At 47.4% G+C, this 17100-nt stretch overlaps 1 protein-coding gene across 2 annotated transcripts in view; it reads right to left on the bottom strand.

Annotated features, from left to right (window-relative positions):
- Window positions 1-17100, bottom strand: part of DTD1 (D-aminoacyl-tRNA deacylase 1) — a 103880-nt gene that overhangs the window by 84777 nt on the left and 2003 nt on the right. Inside the window, exons 1-3 of one of the 2 annotated variants that reach the window (XM_065589820.1) lie at window positions 13227-13352; window positions 6344-6434; window positions 3918-4153 (exon numbers count right to left, since the gene is read on the bottom strand). In XM_065589820.1, coding sequence (XP_065445892.1) covers window positions 3918-4153; window positions 6344-6434; window positions 13227-13269 — 370 coding nt within the window. In that variant the 5' untranslated portion in view covers window positions 13270-13352. Of the gene's footprint in view, window positions 1-3917; window positions 4154-6343; window positions 6435-13226; window positions 13353-17100 lie in introns of those variants that run through there. The other variant, XM_005287470.5, reaches the window with a different exon arrangement.

Here is a 17100-nt window from a genome sequence, read left to right as displayed (position 1 = left end):
ATTTAATTAAAATCACAAGTTCATTTGTGCTTATATCATCACCCTCTTAATTTTTTAAAATCCTTTTCCTTTAGAGGTTTGTAAGTGTTGTACTTCCAGGGCCAGAGAAATTGTGTTTTTTCCTTTTCTGTATTTAAGGTGAAACGAACAAGCCATTTCTGAGATATGAGACTTTAAAAATAGAAGTAATTTGCTTTTAGAATATTCTTTGGACACATCTCTCAGACAGCATGGCCTAGAAACTTCACATTTGTTTTATTCCTAAATCTATCTAAGGATATGTCTGCACTGCGCAATTAAACCCAAGCTCTCATCCAGGTTTTAGCCTTAACTCCCCTACTGTCCACACAAAGACCTCTGACCTGGGTTTGGAGGTGTTTTAAGCCCAGGCTGGCTGGCTCAGCTGGGGATGTGGGCTAGAGCCTGGGTTCCTTCAGGCTAAATCATTCAAGTGCTAATAGTCCTCCAATGCCCTTCCCACAATTCCCTCCCTCCCAAAGGACGGAAAAGTTCTCTTGGAATTGACACGAAAAACTGAAAAAGAATCTTAGAGCTTCTCAGCACGAAGACCCATAGGCTATGCCTCGAGACAGGGGAGTGCAGAAACAGTGTGGCCACAGTAACTCAAGTATTGCTTTGCAGTGGGCACGCTCATATCTGGGCTAGGCTAACCTGGATTCCAATCACATGGGTTAACTGTGTAGTGTAGACATAGTCTTAGACAATTATCTCCGCCCATTCTCCCCCCCCGTAATATCTCAGGAGAACTGAACTTGGGTCCCCGGCTAGTTCTCTGGCCAGTAGACCATTCCTCCCATTATCCTTCATAAGTTCTGATGCACAGAACAATTTCTGGCAACGTAGGCTGCTGACTTTAGGAAGTTTTCAGTACAGATGTCAGGATGTTTGAATGCTCCATCAGGTCCTAGACTGGTTATTACAACTTTGCCAAAGGTTATTACAACTTTACCACAAGCCCCACTGGTATATGGCTTCACTGAATATGAAAGTTCCGTTAGCTACAGTGCGCTAGTTCAGCAAGATTATTACAGATTGTGAATTCCATCAGCCAAATTACCAGGTGTAGTAGGAAGAGAGCCTGAGACATAAGCCCTTGTATCAGAGGCCTGGTATGAGGCAGGACCTGCTCACAGAATCTGGCAAAAACAGGGCTAATATTGCAGAAATACACATTCCTAAGAAGCACTAAGCAAAGAGCACTCACACAAACGTATCCTGATATCAAGTGGTACCAAAACATCCCAATATCAAGGATGGTACAAAAACATTCCCCAAGGATAACAGGAACACACTGACCCCTCCTAAAAGATAAGGTCAGGATGACAGTACGTAATAGAGATGTTTTGATTGAACCAACACGTACAAGGTGGTGGGTGATAACTAGCCACGTCAGGGGGCAGTAACCTTGTCAGAGGCAGTACAGAACTTGTTTGTATCAGGGTATAAAGATGCATCTCAGAGGGAGTATCTTTGTCCAGCCGAGGGGGGAAAATGGAAAGTCCCGCTGTTCACTGAGCTACGTCCATTGTCGCAAGCATACGGATCTCAATATCCTCATAGAGTCTGACAGGTGCCAGGGCCGGTGCTACCATTAAGGCAAACTAGGCAGTTGCCTAGGGCACCAAGATTTGGGGGCGCCAAAAAGCGGCGCCCCCAATTTTTTTTTACAGCGTTCCTATGCCCTCTCCCCGAGCGCGCGGTCACCGCTCCACTTCTCCCACCTCCCAGGCTTGCAGCACCAATCAGCTGTTTGGCGCCACAAGCCTGGGAGGGGAGGAGAATTAGCACGGGGGCGGTGTGCTCGGGGAGGAGGTGGAGCAGAGGTGAGCTGAGGTGGGGAGTTGCTGGAAGGCTCCCCGGGGGAGGGAGCTGCCGCAGGGCTGGGGAGGGGGGCGCAAGGTGGAAGTTTCGCCTAGGGCGCAAAACTTCCTTGCACCGGCCCTGACAGGTGCTATTACCATGCTTTGTTGACAACAAACCTGGCCTGGTGCTTTCGTACCTTAACGGAGCTTGTTGTCATTGGGCGGTTCGCTCAATGTCTACTGTGCCAGCTGTCTGCGCAGAGCTGGGGCAGCACACAGACTGTGTACAAACTTCCGAAAGTTTACAAATATGCTGGCAAAGGCATCGCACTCTGTAAGCCACAAACTGCGGGGGGAGATTTTAATATCCATCAGTAGAATTTGATTCAGTAGGTTACAGACTGGCGCAGCCTCCAGAAAGTATAAATTAGTAGATGGTTCTTATAACTGAGCTAGTTTGAAATGTATATTACCTGGCACGGCAGTGAGAACAGCAATTCCCAACCCCTCACACAACACTATTACAGACATTGTGCATTTTTAAACGTACATTTGCAGCAAGACAGAGCAGAAATCAAAGCTATTTTTAAAGTAAAAGCAGACATTCAAGAGACAGTGGTGACTACTATTTTATTTCAAGTGCACAACTATGATGTTGCTTGGAGACGGGGGAGAGACAGAGAAAGTATTTAAAATATTGTTGTCAAAATATAAGAAGCCTCATAGTGAAGCGCTGTAGTATGAGAGTTCAGAAACAATGAAACAGAAAATTCCACAAAGCCAGAAACTAAAGCTAGATAAGCCAAACCTTCTATATTTCATTCTCTAGGTGAGAAACACACTTATGTTGTTCAGTTTAATTTCACTGAGAGATGAGGCTTCAGCTAAGCAAAGTCAGTATTGGACCAGATTCTGGTCTCGTTGACTTCAAGGAAGTTTTGTTACTGCCTTTGGTAGAGCAAAAACAGGCTCCTTACTTAGTAATAACTTGACATACACATAAAAGGAAATGTGTGATTTAGGCTATAACTATGGTGGATAAGAAGAAGCCTGAAAGCTACAGTTTAAAACTCTGTAATTTCATCAGATTTAGGTTTACTATATTATGTGTCAAAACTGAAACGTCTATCAGAACAACATTACTTAGATCATTATCAGCACACTAACTGCAAAAAAATATTATACTAAGACACTGGAAAGCTGACATGAGACTGATGTTTTAGGAATGGATTTCATCCCTAGCAGACACAATCTTTTGAAAGTCTATATGATACACCGATATCTGGGATAATTATGGTTCATATACTGTCAATCAGGAGATTAACCCTTAAACCTTTCCCTGTCTACCATTTTTCTCCTTACTTTTCGGCTTTCCTCTTAAGCAGGATGAAGCAGACCTTGACAATACGAGTTATATTTTTATACTTCAATCTACCCTACTAGCTATAGCAATATTTACACAAATGTACTTTCTGTATACACTTGTTATACAGTTATACTAAAAATTCAATACAAATTAGAAGAGGACCACAGGAAGCAGAGAGAAAAGACGAACAGAGGGCTGATCACAGGAGAGACTGTTACCCACCATGTTTCCTTTAGCAAAGAGAAGACTGCTGTTTAGTTACTATGAATGGAGCAGAGAACAGACTGACTAGATTAGAGCCTAATATCAGCAACATATAACATATCCTACTATCGTCATCAACATGTAACATGGTGGGAAACGAAGGAGTAAAAAGTGAAAGTCATAATGTTCACTACCCCGTTCACTTTTTAATGTGACTAGTAGAAAAACCTTAAGGAGAGAAGATTCTGGTTTGGTCCAGCTGTCTGGGGTAGCACCACGCATGGCCACACGTGGGAAGAAAGACTGAGGCATCGGTCTATGGAGCAAAGTATCGATGTTACGAAGTGGCAAAGAGAAGATGGGAACTCTTAGGGAGCAGTTTACATAAGCAGCTTTTGCTGGTGACATTAAAGACTGGGGTTAAACCCCAGAAAGGACTCACTTCTACCCTAAATGGGAAAGACAAAAGTCACCCACAACATTTTTTAAGTACCCCTTTTTCAAACATACCGGGTCTACCTTACCTTTAATGAGCTCTGGTTTATAGGCTTTTTTAAGTTGTTCTATGAAGTTGTTGTAGAAAGACTCTGCTTGTTCTGCGGGCATAGCCATGTGATAGTCTGGTTTGTTTCCTTTCAGGATGCACTGCAGAGTAAACTGGCTGACACAAAGCACCTCATACTGTTTATCCATCACGCTTTTAGACCAGTGTTTGCCGCTTTCGTCTTCGAACACACGCAAGTTTAAAATCTTGCGAACCCTGTGAAGAGAAACAGAACAAGGAAGGCTACTTGCATGACCTCGGCTCATTCCGAATCATCATGTGTAAGGTTAACAGATGTGAACGGCACACAGGTATTGATACAAGCACAGGTAACAAGATATATATTATAATATATATGTACAGGTATTTGATCACAAATGGCAAAGATACAAGCCATTCATGCATCCCTTCCCCTAAAAAAGGGGAGTCTTATCAATATCACACATACAGAACCATAGGCATGAAAGCCCTTACAAATTCATCATGCTATTTGTATAAAAGCCTCTCTTAAACATTTGGGGATAAATAATTGGGAAGCAAAATTAATTGATTGTGGAGGACAATGGTCTATTTGAGGGGGTAAAACTGATTTAGAAAACAGAACCAACTGCCTGGACTGGGCACACAAATGGGCCACAGGGCAACTATGAACTGGGCCCAACAATAGTCGTCAGCAGAGATGCAATTGCCCCCTCTATATGTATGCATTGTTGGTTCATTTCTAGTGTTCGAGCAATAATAATACTCCATTCCCATCCATCTTGATTCTTTTAAGTTCTTCCTTTAACGTTTACTCTCTTTCATCACTTGCAGCAGCCAGTAATGAGCGCTGCGAGTTGCAGTTTGTCTGGAGAAGTACATCCAGGGCAAAACACTACAGTCATCACTTGAAATTGAGCATTTTGTCCCACCCTGAAGAGGATGTTATTAGCCTAAACTTGGAACGCACTTATCATCAAGCGTAAGGCTTTGCCTTTCAGCTGTTTTTACGGTGCAGTCACATATTGATGTTCAAGAATCTCTGAGTGTCAAAGAAACAGAAACTGCTCCTGAATCGAGCTGCTGATTAAAGGCTGCTGGAAGGCCTGCGGCGGGGACTTAAATCATCATCATCATCACTGCTGCACTTAGCAGATGTGACAGCATTAAAATTGTCTCACTTGCAGGATCAACAGAGAAAGTTTCATTCAATGGCACTTGAAGAATCTGGTTAAACCAGTTTGTCATTTTTTACTCCTTAGCAATTCTGGACCATGTTTATATTTTATTTAAGAATAATTCTCTCTCTTCAATCGTTCAGTCCATTCAATTGTTTCCTGACTCTTTATTCAACTTCATATACGTTGAGTGAGAGAAATTAATCCCTTGGAGTTTGGGAATCTCTACATTCTAATCACCCATGTGCAGTATTGATCACCAGCTTTCACGGTTACTAAAGCAAGTATGAGATGCAGTGACTCAGGGAATTGAACACACTTTGAAGATAGGAAAAGTGAGATAAGGTAGCCCAGCTTTACACAGAAGCACGTTTTCAAATTTCCTGCCCATCTTCTAAAAATTTTAGATTCTAACAAGTCAAACCCCAATACAGTTCACAACTCCACGCACCATTCTCTCTTCAGCATCCAATGACAGTTGATTTCACCCATTCTCCACTCTGCTCTCTAATCAGAGAGGGAGGGATAGCTCAGTGGTTTGAGCATTGGCCTGCTAAACCCAGGGTTGTGAGTTCAATCCTTGAGGGGGCCATTTAGGGATCTGGGGCAAAAATCTGTCTGGGGATTGGTCCTGCTTTGAGCAGGGGGTTGGACTAGATGACCTCCTGAGGTCCCTTCCAGCCCTGATATTCTAATCTATAATCACCAATGATTTCACCTATTTCATTCCCCTTCCCTCTCTAAACATGTCTGCAGTTTTCTTACTCTTTCTTGTTTGACGTAACAAAGCGCTAAAGTTTTCATGTGCAGATTGAAAAGAGATCCTAAGATTCCTAGTATCACAAAATCTTTCAAATATGTTGTATGTTAATGTTAACATTTTATAGTGACATACAGTAGAAATTTTTAAAACAACTATAACACCCAGAAAAAGATAATGGGAGGTTATTTTCTGTGGAAAACACGTAGTGGTTGGTTTATTTGTTTTGGGGACACTTTTCCACAGTGCTGCATAAAATGAAGTGAAACTATATTTGTTAGTCTTTAAGGTGCAACAAGTACTCCTCGTTCTTATAACCAGGAGGCCCACAATCAAAGTGTAACATAAAAAAAGAACATGGAGAAGCTCGCATTTTCCTACAGCAAGAGGCCACTTTTTGAATATAGTTCTGATATTACTGATTCGGAGTTAGTAACATATGAATAAACAGGAATTAAAAGGGAACACTCAATGCAGGTCATGACTTACATGTGTTCTAGCTCTTTGTGAGTATCTTCCACAGAAATACCCAGCAACACACAGATGCCTCGTCCAATGGAACTTATTTGTTCCCCACCCACTGCAGGATAACAACAAAAAAGTGTGAAATTAACACACTATCTGGTTTTATGTCACATGCAAGCATCAATTCCAACAGGCAATGTTACAATAAACACTTTCTGGAAATGTCACTTGAATTTAAAGAATTAACTAGCTGTCTACAGCATGTACACCAATCCAATTTTATAGAGAGGACTGAAAGTCATTTCTGTGAAAGGAGAATTACCTTACAGCATTGCAAGATGCTAAAATTACTTGTAAGAAAAATCAGAACATGTACACACGCCATACCAGCATTCCAAATGTTTACTCCCCGGTATACATTTCTATCATCAGTTTAAAGGCAATATTTAGTGCCCCCCGCCCTTTTTTTTGTGAGTTACAAAATATCAGCCCCTTGCCTCTCATGAAATTGATTTACTAAATGAAGAGGCGATTTGGCAGTTCAACATGCTTGCTCCAGTGTTTCAAAACATTGCATGGAAAGTTTTAGCACAGCAATTCTCATTATAGTCAATGCGAGGCACGTGGTTAAGAACCTGAAAAAATTCTTGGAAAATTTACCCAACTGTATGAAATCAATAAACTCATTTGATTTCTGCATTGCAGAAGTCCCTACAAAAATAAACATTTTTAATAGATTGATTTTTTGTTGTTGTTTTCACTGCAAAAAAATAAGTTGCATTCAATGTTTTGGTTTTTCAAGATTTGCAAAGAGACAAGAATTATGGTGCAGAGGTTCAGGCCCTAAGCTGAGACCAAGTAGACCTGTGTTCTCTACAGCTCTCAAGTTGGCTGAGCAGTCTACGGGGTCCTGAGTGGTTTGGGGGGGGGGGGGGTTGAGTGTTTTTTCTAAATATAATGCTCCAATACAAACACAGCTATTGAACTTGAAGCAGGAATTAATACGGGGACATCCTGTGACCTTGTTATGCAGAAAGTCAGACGAGATAATCACAACGGTCCCCTTCTGGCCTTCAAATCTATCTCCGAAAACAGATCTTGGTATAAATGGGCCAATTCTACCCAACCGCATGAAAACAAATATCAGTTTCATGACATCTAAAATAAAATATGTCCCTCTAGGCCCACTGTAATATGCTCAGAGAGATAAAAAGTGATTTTAATGAGAACCAGTGGCCAGGGCTAGGATTATTTTATTTAGATTTATACATCATCTAAAAAAACCCACTGAGCTAAGCGCATGTTAATATTGGTTAAAAAACACAACCATACCTGTACAAACAAGAAAAAAAGCCAGCAGCTACCCACGAAACAGAATATAAAATGCCATGAAAGATGAGAGTCAAAGGCGTGAACAGAACCTTACCCACCCTCCAGCATGCCTACAAGAAGTGACTGGCTGCGTAGCGCCCTTGGAGGGTCAATAGATTTGGACAATTTCCGATGATGGGTTTGGAAGGAGCAAATTGTAGAGCTGAAGGCCCTTCATGGAGACTATCTTGTACCCAGCCTCCTCTGATTGCTACTGAGAGGTCACCCATTCAAGCACCTCTGCTGATCTCAACTGTATTTCCCTCAGATAGGCATGTCCCAAGCCACTTATGGCTTTATGGGTCAAAGCCAACACCTTAAATCCCACCCACAAATCAGCAGGTAATCAGCGTGGATCACAGAGCACTGGTGCCGTGCTCCACGTAAGATACAAGTGGGCTGCTGTATTGACGGTCTGCTTCAGTTTCCAGATGGACTTAAGGGGGAGCCCCAAATTGAATGTATTGCACTATTATCATCATCTGTCCTGAAGTAGCATCTCGGAGCCCTAGTTATGTACCAGTGCCCTGCTGTCATAGGTGCTGTACAAACACAGAACAAAAAGTGATGAAGGCCTGGATCCCAGCAGTGAGGTCTGCATCCAGAAGAGACAGCTGCAACCTCTTGGCTAGATGCGGATCAGCAAAGCCTCGCTGTAATCGATAACAGTCGGCAGTTAATCCAACATGCAACTACAGTCGTGTTGTTATAATGATTTATGCAGCAATATTCCTGTGTATCAGTGAATAACAGTAAGGACACAAAAGACAGAAGTGTGTTGAACAACTAAGACTAAAAGTAAACAGAAAATAATTAATTTGTAGAGGGAGTTCCACCAAATAGAAGACAGACAGACAGACAACCTGCCCTCTGGACTATGCAAACTGAACGAGATAGGTTATGAGCAGGTCAGGTCAAATCAAATGTAGCAGTCATGCTGGAAGTACACATCAATCAGTTCCTTCACTGAAAGGGGCCTTTTAACAATCTACACCAACAACAAAACTTTGAACTTCATTGGGAGGCTCCCAGAGAGGAAGTGTAGCCAAATGTAGCAATGGGAGAATAATGATAATACATATACAGACGCTCCCCGATTTACGCAAGCGTTCCATTCCGGAACACCTTACGTAACTCGAATTTTGCATAAGTCGGAAACGTATACCCCACCATTACAAAAAAAAAAAAAAAAAAAAACCAACAGTAAAACCCTCCTATTTCTAGCTTACGGAACTGTTTCCGTAAGTGCGGATTTGCGTAAGTCAGGTTTGCATAAAACCGGAGGGTGCCTGTAACGCTTTTCATCAGTAGATCTCAAAGCACTATACAAAGGAGTTACAAATCATTATCTCCATTTTACAGATTGGGGAAATTGAGGCATGTAGAAGTGAAATAACTTGCCCAAGGTGACCCAGCAACCCAGGGGCAGAGCTAGGAATAGAACCCAGGACTCACAAGTCCCTGTCCAGTGCTCTCTCCACTACTCAACCTTTTCTTCGAGTCGTTCTCCCCCAGTGAATAGCTATAGTGCCTGCTCCCACAGCTGCTCTGAGATTACCCAACTGCAACAGAATGGTTTTCACTTTAGTGCTGTGGGCTCCGCGGCTGTCCAAAGGTCCTAAACATCAGCAGAGAAAACCAAAGGGGCCCTGGTCTGTTCTCTTTGTGGCACAACTCAGCAAAGCACTGAGCAGCAGCAGAGGCACTGGGGCTAGCTGCAGGCTCAGGAAGGCAGCATTAACATTTAGAAGGGTTTTTGTTTTGTTTTTAATCTTGAAGGAGATTTTCAATGAAAGCTTTGACTCAGCACAAGGTGATGGGGCTCGTCTGGGGAAAGCTTTGTAGTGGTTTACTCAAGGTTTTAGTAAACAGAATGGGGTGGGGTGGGCCAGTATGTGTGTGTGTGGGGGGGGGGGAGGAACAGTTGGGTGGGATGGATTGTAGATGCATATGTGGGCTGAGGGGGCCAATGGGTGGGATGAATGGTGGGTACAGGGAATGTGGGAATGGGTATGTGGGTGGGTAAGACAGTGGGTGCAGGGGCGGGAGGGACACTGGGTGCTGGGGAGTGTGGGTGGGTGCAGGGTGGAACAGTGTGTGGAAGTGCAGGGGCAGCATTTACGAGTAATGTGGTGTGGAAGGTCAGTGGGGGCCAGGGGCAGATGTGGGTGGGATAGCGGATGCAGGGGCTGATGTGTGGGTGGGAAGGAAGGAGATGGGATGCAGGGGAGAGTGAAAGGACAGGAGTGCAGGGGAGAGTGGGAATGCAGGTGGGTGGGGACGGACACAAGGTGCAGGGGTGAGGGTGCTGGGGGAGGGTAGGACATGGGGTGCTGTGAAGGATGGGAAGGACAGTGGGGAGGACGGAGTGCAAGGGGAGAGGATGCAACAGGGAGGGGTACATGGGGAGGGGGTGCAGGGGAAGAACGGGTGCAGGGGGGAGGACAGGGAAGGGTACAAGGGGAAGAAGGTGGCAGGGTGAAGAACAGAGGTGCAGGGCAAAGAACAGAAGTGCAGGGGAAGGATGGGGAAGGGGGTGCAGGGGGAGAAGGAAGAACGGGGATGCAGGGAAGGGGTATATGGGAAGGGGGGGTGCAGGGGGAGGAGGAAGAACAGGGGATGCAGGGGAAGGGGTATATGGAAGGGGGGTGCAGGGGGAAAGGATGGGGAAGGGATGCAGAGAGAAGGACAGGAAAGGGATACATAGGGGAAGGGTGCAAGGGGAGGGGGTGCAAGAGGAAGGACGGGAAGGGCTATGTGGGGAAGAGGTGCAAGGGAGGAGGAAGGATAGGGGGCAAGGGAAGGATGGGGAAAGGAGGCAGGGGGTACAAGGGGAGGAGGAAGTACAGGAGGTGCAGGCGGAAGGACGGGGAAGGGGTGCAGGGGGTGCAGGAGGAGGAGGAAGGACAGGGGGAATGACAGGGAGAGGTGCAAGGGGAGGGGGGGTACATAGGGAAGGGGGTAGGAGGAAGGACAGGGGGCAGGGGAAGAACGGGGAAGGGGGTGCAAGGGGAGGAGGAAGGACAGGGGACAGGGAAAGGACGGAGAGGGGTGCAAGGGGAGGGGGGTACATAGGGAGGGGGAGGTAGGAAGGACAGGGGGCAGGGGAAGGACGGGGAGAGGGTGCAAGGTGGGGGTACATGGGAAGGGGGTGCAAGGAGGAGGAAGGACAGGGGGCAGGGGAAGGACGGGGAAGGGGTGCAAGGGGAGGAGGAAGGACCAGGGGTACATGGGGAAGGGGGTGCAGGAGAAGGACGGGGTGGGGTACATGGGGAAGGTCATGCAAGGGGAGGGGGTACATGGGGAAGGAGGTGCAGAGGGTACATGGGGAGGGTGTGCAGGGGAAGGACTGGGTGCAGAGGAAGGACGGGGAAGGGGGTGCATTGGGTACACGGGGAAGGGGGTTCAGGGGAAGGACGAGGGGTGCAGAGGAAGGACAGGGAAGGGATACATGGGGAAAGGGGTGCAATGGGAAGGGAAGGGGGTGCAGAGGGAAGGACGGGGAAGGGGGTGCAAGGAGAGGAGGAAGGACAGGGAGCAGGTGAAGGACGGGGAAGGGGGTGCAGGGGAAGGACAGGAGTGCAGGGGGAAGGACGGGAAGGAGTATATGGGGAAGGGGGTGCAGAGGGAAGGACAGGTGGTGCAGGGGGAAGCATGGGGAAGGGATACATGGGGAAGGGCAGGGAAGGGGTATATGGGGAAGGGGGCGCAAGGGGTGCAGGGGAGGAGGAGGAGGAAGGACAGGGGGTGCAGAGGGAAGGACGGGGATGAGGGTTCAAGGGGAGGAGGGTACATGGGGAAGGGGATGCAGGGGGAAGGACGGGGAAGGGATATATGGGGAAGGGATATATGGGGGTTGCAGGGGACGGCGGGAGTGCAGGGGAAGGGATATATGGGGTGCAGGGGGAAGGACAGGGAAGGGGTATATGGGGAAGGGGGCGCAAGGGGTGCAGGGGGAGGAGGAGGAGGAAGGACAGGGGGTGCAGAGGGAAGGACGGGGGAAGAGGGTTCAAGGGGAGGAGGGTACATGGGGAAGGGATGCAGGGGGAAGGACGGGAAGGGATATATGGGGAAGGGATATATGGGGGTGCAGGGACGGCGGGAGTGCAGGGGAAGGGATATATGGGGGTGCAGGGGGAAGGACAGGGAAGGGGTATATGGGGAAGGGGGTGCAGGGGAAGGATGGGGGGTGCAGGGGGAAGGGATATATGGGGAGTGCAGGGGAAGGGACGGGGGTGCAGGGGGAAGGACGGGAAAGGGGTATATGGGGAGGGGTGCAGGGGAAGGACAGGGAGAAGTACATGGGGCGGGGGGTACATGGGGAAGGGGGTGCAGGGGAAGGACGGAGGGTGCAGGGGGAAGGACGGGGATGGGATATATGGGGAAGGGGGTGCAGAGGGAAGGACAAGGGGTGAAGGGGGAAGGACGGGGAAGGGGTATATGGGGAAGGGGGTGCAGGGGAAGGACGGGGAAGGGATATATGGGGAGGGGGTGCAGGGGAAGGACCGGGAAGGGGTATATGGGGAGGGGGTGCAGGGGAAGGACGGGGGGTGCAGGGGAAGGACAGGAAGGGGTACATGGGGAGGGGGTGCAGGGGGAAGGACGGGGAAGGGGTATAGTGGGGAAGGGGGTGCAGGGGAAGGACAGGGAAGGGTACATGGGGAGGGGGGTGCAGGGGGAAGGACGGGGAAGGGGTACATGGGAAGGGGGTGCAGAGGGGGAAGGACGGGGAAGGGGTACATGGGGAAGGGGGTGCAGGGGAAGGAAAGGGAAGGGGTACATGGGGAGGGGGTGCAGGGGAAGGACGGGGAAGGGTTTATATGGGAAGGGGGTTGCAGGGGGGAAGGACGGGGAAGGGGTACATGGGGAAGGGGGGTGCAGGGGAAGGACGGGGAAGGGTATATGGGGGAGGGGGGTGCAGGGGGGAAGGACGGGAAGGGGTACATGGGGAAGGGGGTGCAGGAGGAAGGACGGGGAAGGGGTATATGGGAAGGGGGTGGCAGGGGGAAGGATGGGGAAGGGGGTGCAAGGGGAGGAGGAAGGACAGGGAAGGGGTACATGGGGGAAGGGGGTGCAGGGGGGAAGGACGGGGGAAGGGGTATATGGGAAGGGGGGTGCAGGGGGCAAGGACGGGGAAGGGGTACATGGGGAAGGGGGTGCAGGGGGAAGGGAGCGGGGAAGGGGTATATGGGAAGGGGGTGCAGGGGGGAAGGACGGGGAAGGGGTACATGGGGAAGGGGGTGCAGGGGGAAGGGAAGGGAAGGGCTACATGGGGAGGGGGTGCAGGGGGAAGGACGGGGAAGGGGTACATGGGGAAGGGGGGTGCAGGGGAAGGACGGGGAAGGGGTATATGGGAAGGGGGTGCAAGGACGGGGAAGGGGGTGCAAGGGAGGAGGAAGGACAGGGAAGGGGTACATGGGGAGGGAGGTGCAGGGGAAGGAGGAAGGACCGGCGGGCAGGGGACGGTCCCCGAGGGCCGGGGGGCAGACGGGCGAAGCCGGGCCCGGCCGGGAGAGGGGCGCGGCCCGGCACTGACCTGTCACGCTGGCCTGGGTGACCAGCTGGATTATCGCCTTCATGGTGCCGAGGTCGCGGAGCCAGGCCCGGCCGGGGGATCAGCGGCGGGATCCGGAATCAGCGGGCCGCGGCCGCCCCCTCCCGGCCCCAGCGGGCACTGCAGCAGCCGGCCCCGGCCGGGAGCCATCGCGGGGGGGGCCGCCCGCAGCCGGTCGGGGATGAGCTCTGCCCCTGTCCAGGGAGGGGAACGGGACAGCCCCTATGGAGAGAATAGGGGCCATTCCCCATAGGGGAGGAACGGAGGAATAGTCCTGGGGGGGCAGCAGCCCCTATAGAAAGAGGGGTAGAAAGGGACAGGCCACATAGGGGAGGAATTGCGGGAGACCCCCTAGAGAGAATGAGGGACACTCCCTATAGGAGTAGGGAATGGGGGACACTCCCTCCAGGAGTGGGAAATACAACTGTCTTGCTTGAAAATGAAATCAGGATGTTTGCTCGGGTACAAAGCTCGGGAGAGGATCTTGCTTCACAGCTACAAAGCCAGGCTTGGACATAAGGGAGCAGGTTCTGATGCTCTGAGCCAGCAGAAAGGCTGCTATTGATTTTGGCTGTTTTTAATGTAAGGGATATATACACACCGGTGAGAGATCCTGGTTTTAGCTTTGTGATTGGTTTCCCTCCACATTTATGTTAACACCACTCAAGTGACCACATTGAACAGCGCTCTGTGCATGCCACTATTCTGTTGCCACAGAAATGGCCACTTTCACCACAAAATTCCTGAGAATAATTTTTTGCCGCCACTTCCCAGTGGCCTTTAGCTTACCCACTTGACAGCATATGCTACTGGTGGTTTTAAAGATAGAGCAGAAGGCATTGAGATAGAGAGCCTTTTCAAGTTCAGCACAGCACTGAACTTTAAGGACAATACTAAGTATGCCACCTAGCCCCACAGTGGACCTGCCCTCTGAGAAATCGGGATGGACTTCTCTGACTTTGGCCAGATTCTGGAATACAAAATGTTAGCCCAAAAAAGAATGTGACTACACTGTCATAAGCCATCGTAGTTCAAGCCATCGATAACTGAGCCATCCTTGGGCCCTAAAAAGCTGAATCTCAGCTTTGTTAAACAAAAAAGGAAGGCACGTGACTTTTTTCCAAGAGAAGTCAGGCTTGAAAACATGAACCCACTATGTTAAAAGAAAGAAGTAAGGCTTAAAGGATCTAAAGTGCCCACCCACACAATTAGTCACGATTGGGGAGTACCCTAAAGAATAATTTTACTACCCACCCCAGATTGGCAGACCACCCATATGCGAAGTAGTGGGATAATCACAGAATTTGGGTAAATTGGGAAAGGAAAAGCAGCAAAGAAATTATTCACAATCTACCCAAAAACTGCCAAGGTCAGCTCTGCTTGTTAGTGGCCAACCCTCTCTGGAAAGCAGTCACTATTGCCCAAGGAAGTCCCTTCTTTCATTCCCCACCAGTGCCACTAGGTGTGTATTGGGGAGATACAACATAGTTCTTGTAAGCCCCACGCCACTCTAACAGCACCATATGGAGACAGAATCAAGCAGCTGCTACAGTAAGTAGGAATCCTCTCACCAGCCTGGAGGAAACCTGCTCTCTCATCTTCCAGGAGAGACCTCCCCACCAAGAAAACTCATTCTCCAGCTGACCACCTAATCCACCACCGGAAGGACCCATCTTCCACCCAACCAAAGACTGCAAAACATTGGTGCTCGCACCATCACTAAAGCGAGGAACAACTGACAGGCAGGGGAGTCACTCTGAAGAGTCCCAAGTGTTGAGAAAGGAGGAAGCATGAGATGGTAGAAATATGAACTAATTAATTCTTGGTGGTGGTGGTTTTGAGGAGGTAAGGGCAGGGCCTGGAAACAGCATGGAACTAATGAATTGTGTGTGTTCAGAAGATGGGGAGTAATTTCTCCAAGGGAAAGTCATATCTAACCTTCACTGAGCCGGCTGCAAATGGGTTTGCAAGCTCCACATCCGATAAGATGACAATAACTGAGGTAGAAAATTGGAGGGAAGGCTGTGGTAAAGCTTTGCCATCGCATTTCTATCTGAAAAATGTCTTTATGCTTTTGATAGCACTTTTTGTCTACAGGGAATGGATCACTTGTTGATTACCTGTTCTGTTCATTCCCTCTGGGGCACCTGGCATTGGCCACTGTCGGAAGACAGGATATTGGGCTAAATGGACCTTTGGTCTGACCCAGTATGGCCATTCTTATGTTCAGTTTCCCTTGTTCACATCGTTTTTCAGGCAGTTAACAGAGAGAAACCATGTACAAACAGGAAAAAATATATAAGCCTGCAAAAACTAGCAGCAGAACTCAGGTCAAATAGTAGTACCTAAAACTACTAGTAATTCTTTTTTAAAAGACTAGATTTCAAGTTGATTGTGTCCATTTTAAAGAAAAAAAAGGTGAATAAGGACTTGACCTGGTTTATAATTTAAAATGCGCCACACAGTTCTTTCGGCAAAGAAAGATGATGCATTTCATTAGCAGGCTAAATAGAAAGACCCATTTCCCCTCCACAATTACTCCCTAACTAGGCATACATGCTTCTTAAAATACAGACTTAATTTAAAAGGTGTTTATGGAAATCTGCCTTTGGTTGCAATAATAGTCTTCCATGGGAGCAGGGCTAGATTCTGTAACTCAGTAAACTCCACCTCCACCCTCTTACTAAAAGCTTTCTTTGGCTGTTCATTCACCATTTCACAGAGCAGCACAGACACTCCTTTCAAAGTAAATGCAAATATCTCCACTGATGGACTTACCTACACTACATACTAGCAACTGTCGATGGTCATGTATAAGCTTCTGTGTTATGGAGTTTGACTATCCTGAAAATAGTACACACTTAGCTGTTTTTTGTTTAAAGTCCTTGGCAATACCTCACGCAGGAATTTCTTTTCTAAACAAAGTTGATTTTTTTTGTCCTGTGTTTCAAATACTGCTCAATTCATGGCTGTTATAGTTTTTTTTAAATCTACTTCACTTTAAACAATGCCTAACTGTGATAAAAACTGACTTACTTGTGGATTAGCATCACTGCTGTCAACATGGATTTGGGAATACTGAGTAGTTACTTAATACTATAAATCCAGCAGAGGAAGCACAAAACGGCTCTTAAGCACCCACCTTTTAAAATTTTCTAGTTTTGTGATTAATCCAGATGATGTTCTCCCCCCCCCCCGTTATAATTTTAAGATTTTTGAACAACTGCAAAACAATCAAGATTTAAGAGATTAAAGATTTTACTCTATTCCCAATCTGAAGTTATTCTAAAGATAGCATTTCACATTTACTGCTCTATGATTTGTGTGTTCAATTAGTAAGTTCAAAAACAAAAATAGTTGCTTCCATAGCTGCTACTGCTATAAAATCCTGCTGAGCTCTGAAAATTAAACTCTGTTCTTTCCAGCTTACTGATCTTCCCCAACCCAGGTGAGATATAATATAGTGATAGTCAAGATGCAATTATGCCAAACAGCCCTTGGTAAAGATTTTGTAAATGGTACTTTGTAAAAAGATATGATCAACTTGAAGTCTAAGTAACTTCAAGTACACCTGCCCCATGTTTGCAGTTCATGTGCATCTCTCCTCCACTGCAGTACGAAAGAGCCACAAACACAAGGAAAAATGTCCAAAGCACTAGATGAGCAAACTGAAAACAAAGAAAGATATTTTTCTACTCTTTTCAGTTAGTGATCTCAGATGTTACTTGTAATACAAGAAGGCTAGTCAATGTTTGCACAATATTTTGAGTATGGCAAGTGCCAGCTGTTACATATGAGTAGTAAATAAAATAAATGTTCAGGATAACTCTGATTTTTATCGTAGGCCTTAACAATT

The sequence above is a fragment of the Chrysemys picta genome, chromosome 3 (genome assembly GCF_011386835.1).
Source record: "Chrysemys picta bellii isolate R12L10 chromosome 3, ASM1138683v2, whole genome shotgun sequence".
Lineage (NCBI taxonomy): Eukaryota > Metazoa > Chordata > Testudines > Emydidae > Chrysemys > Chrysemys picta.
Note: the sequence above shows the minus strand (reverse complement) of the source record. Positions and strands in the feature narration are given on the sequence as shown.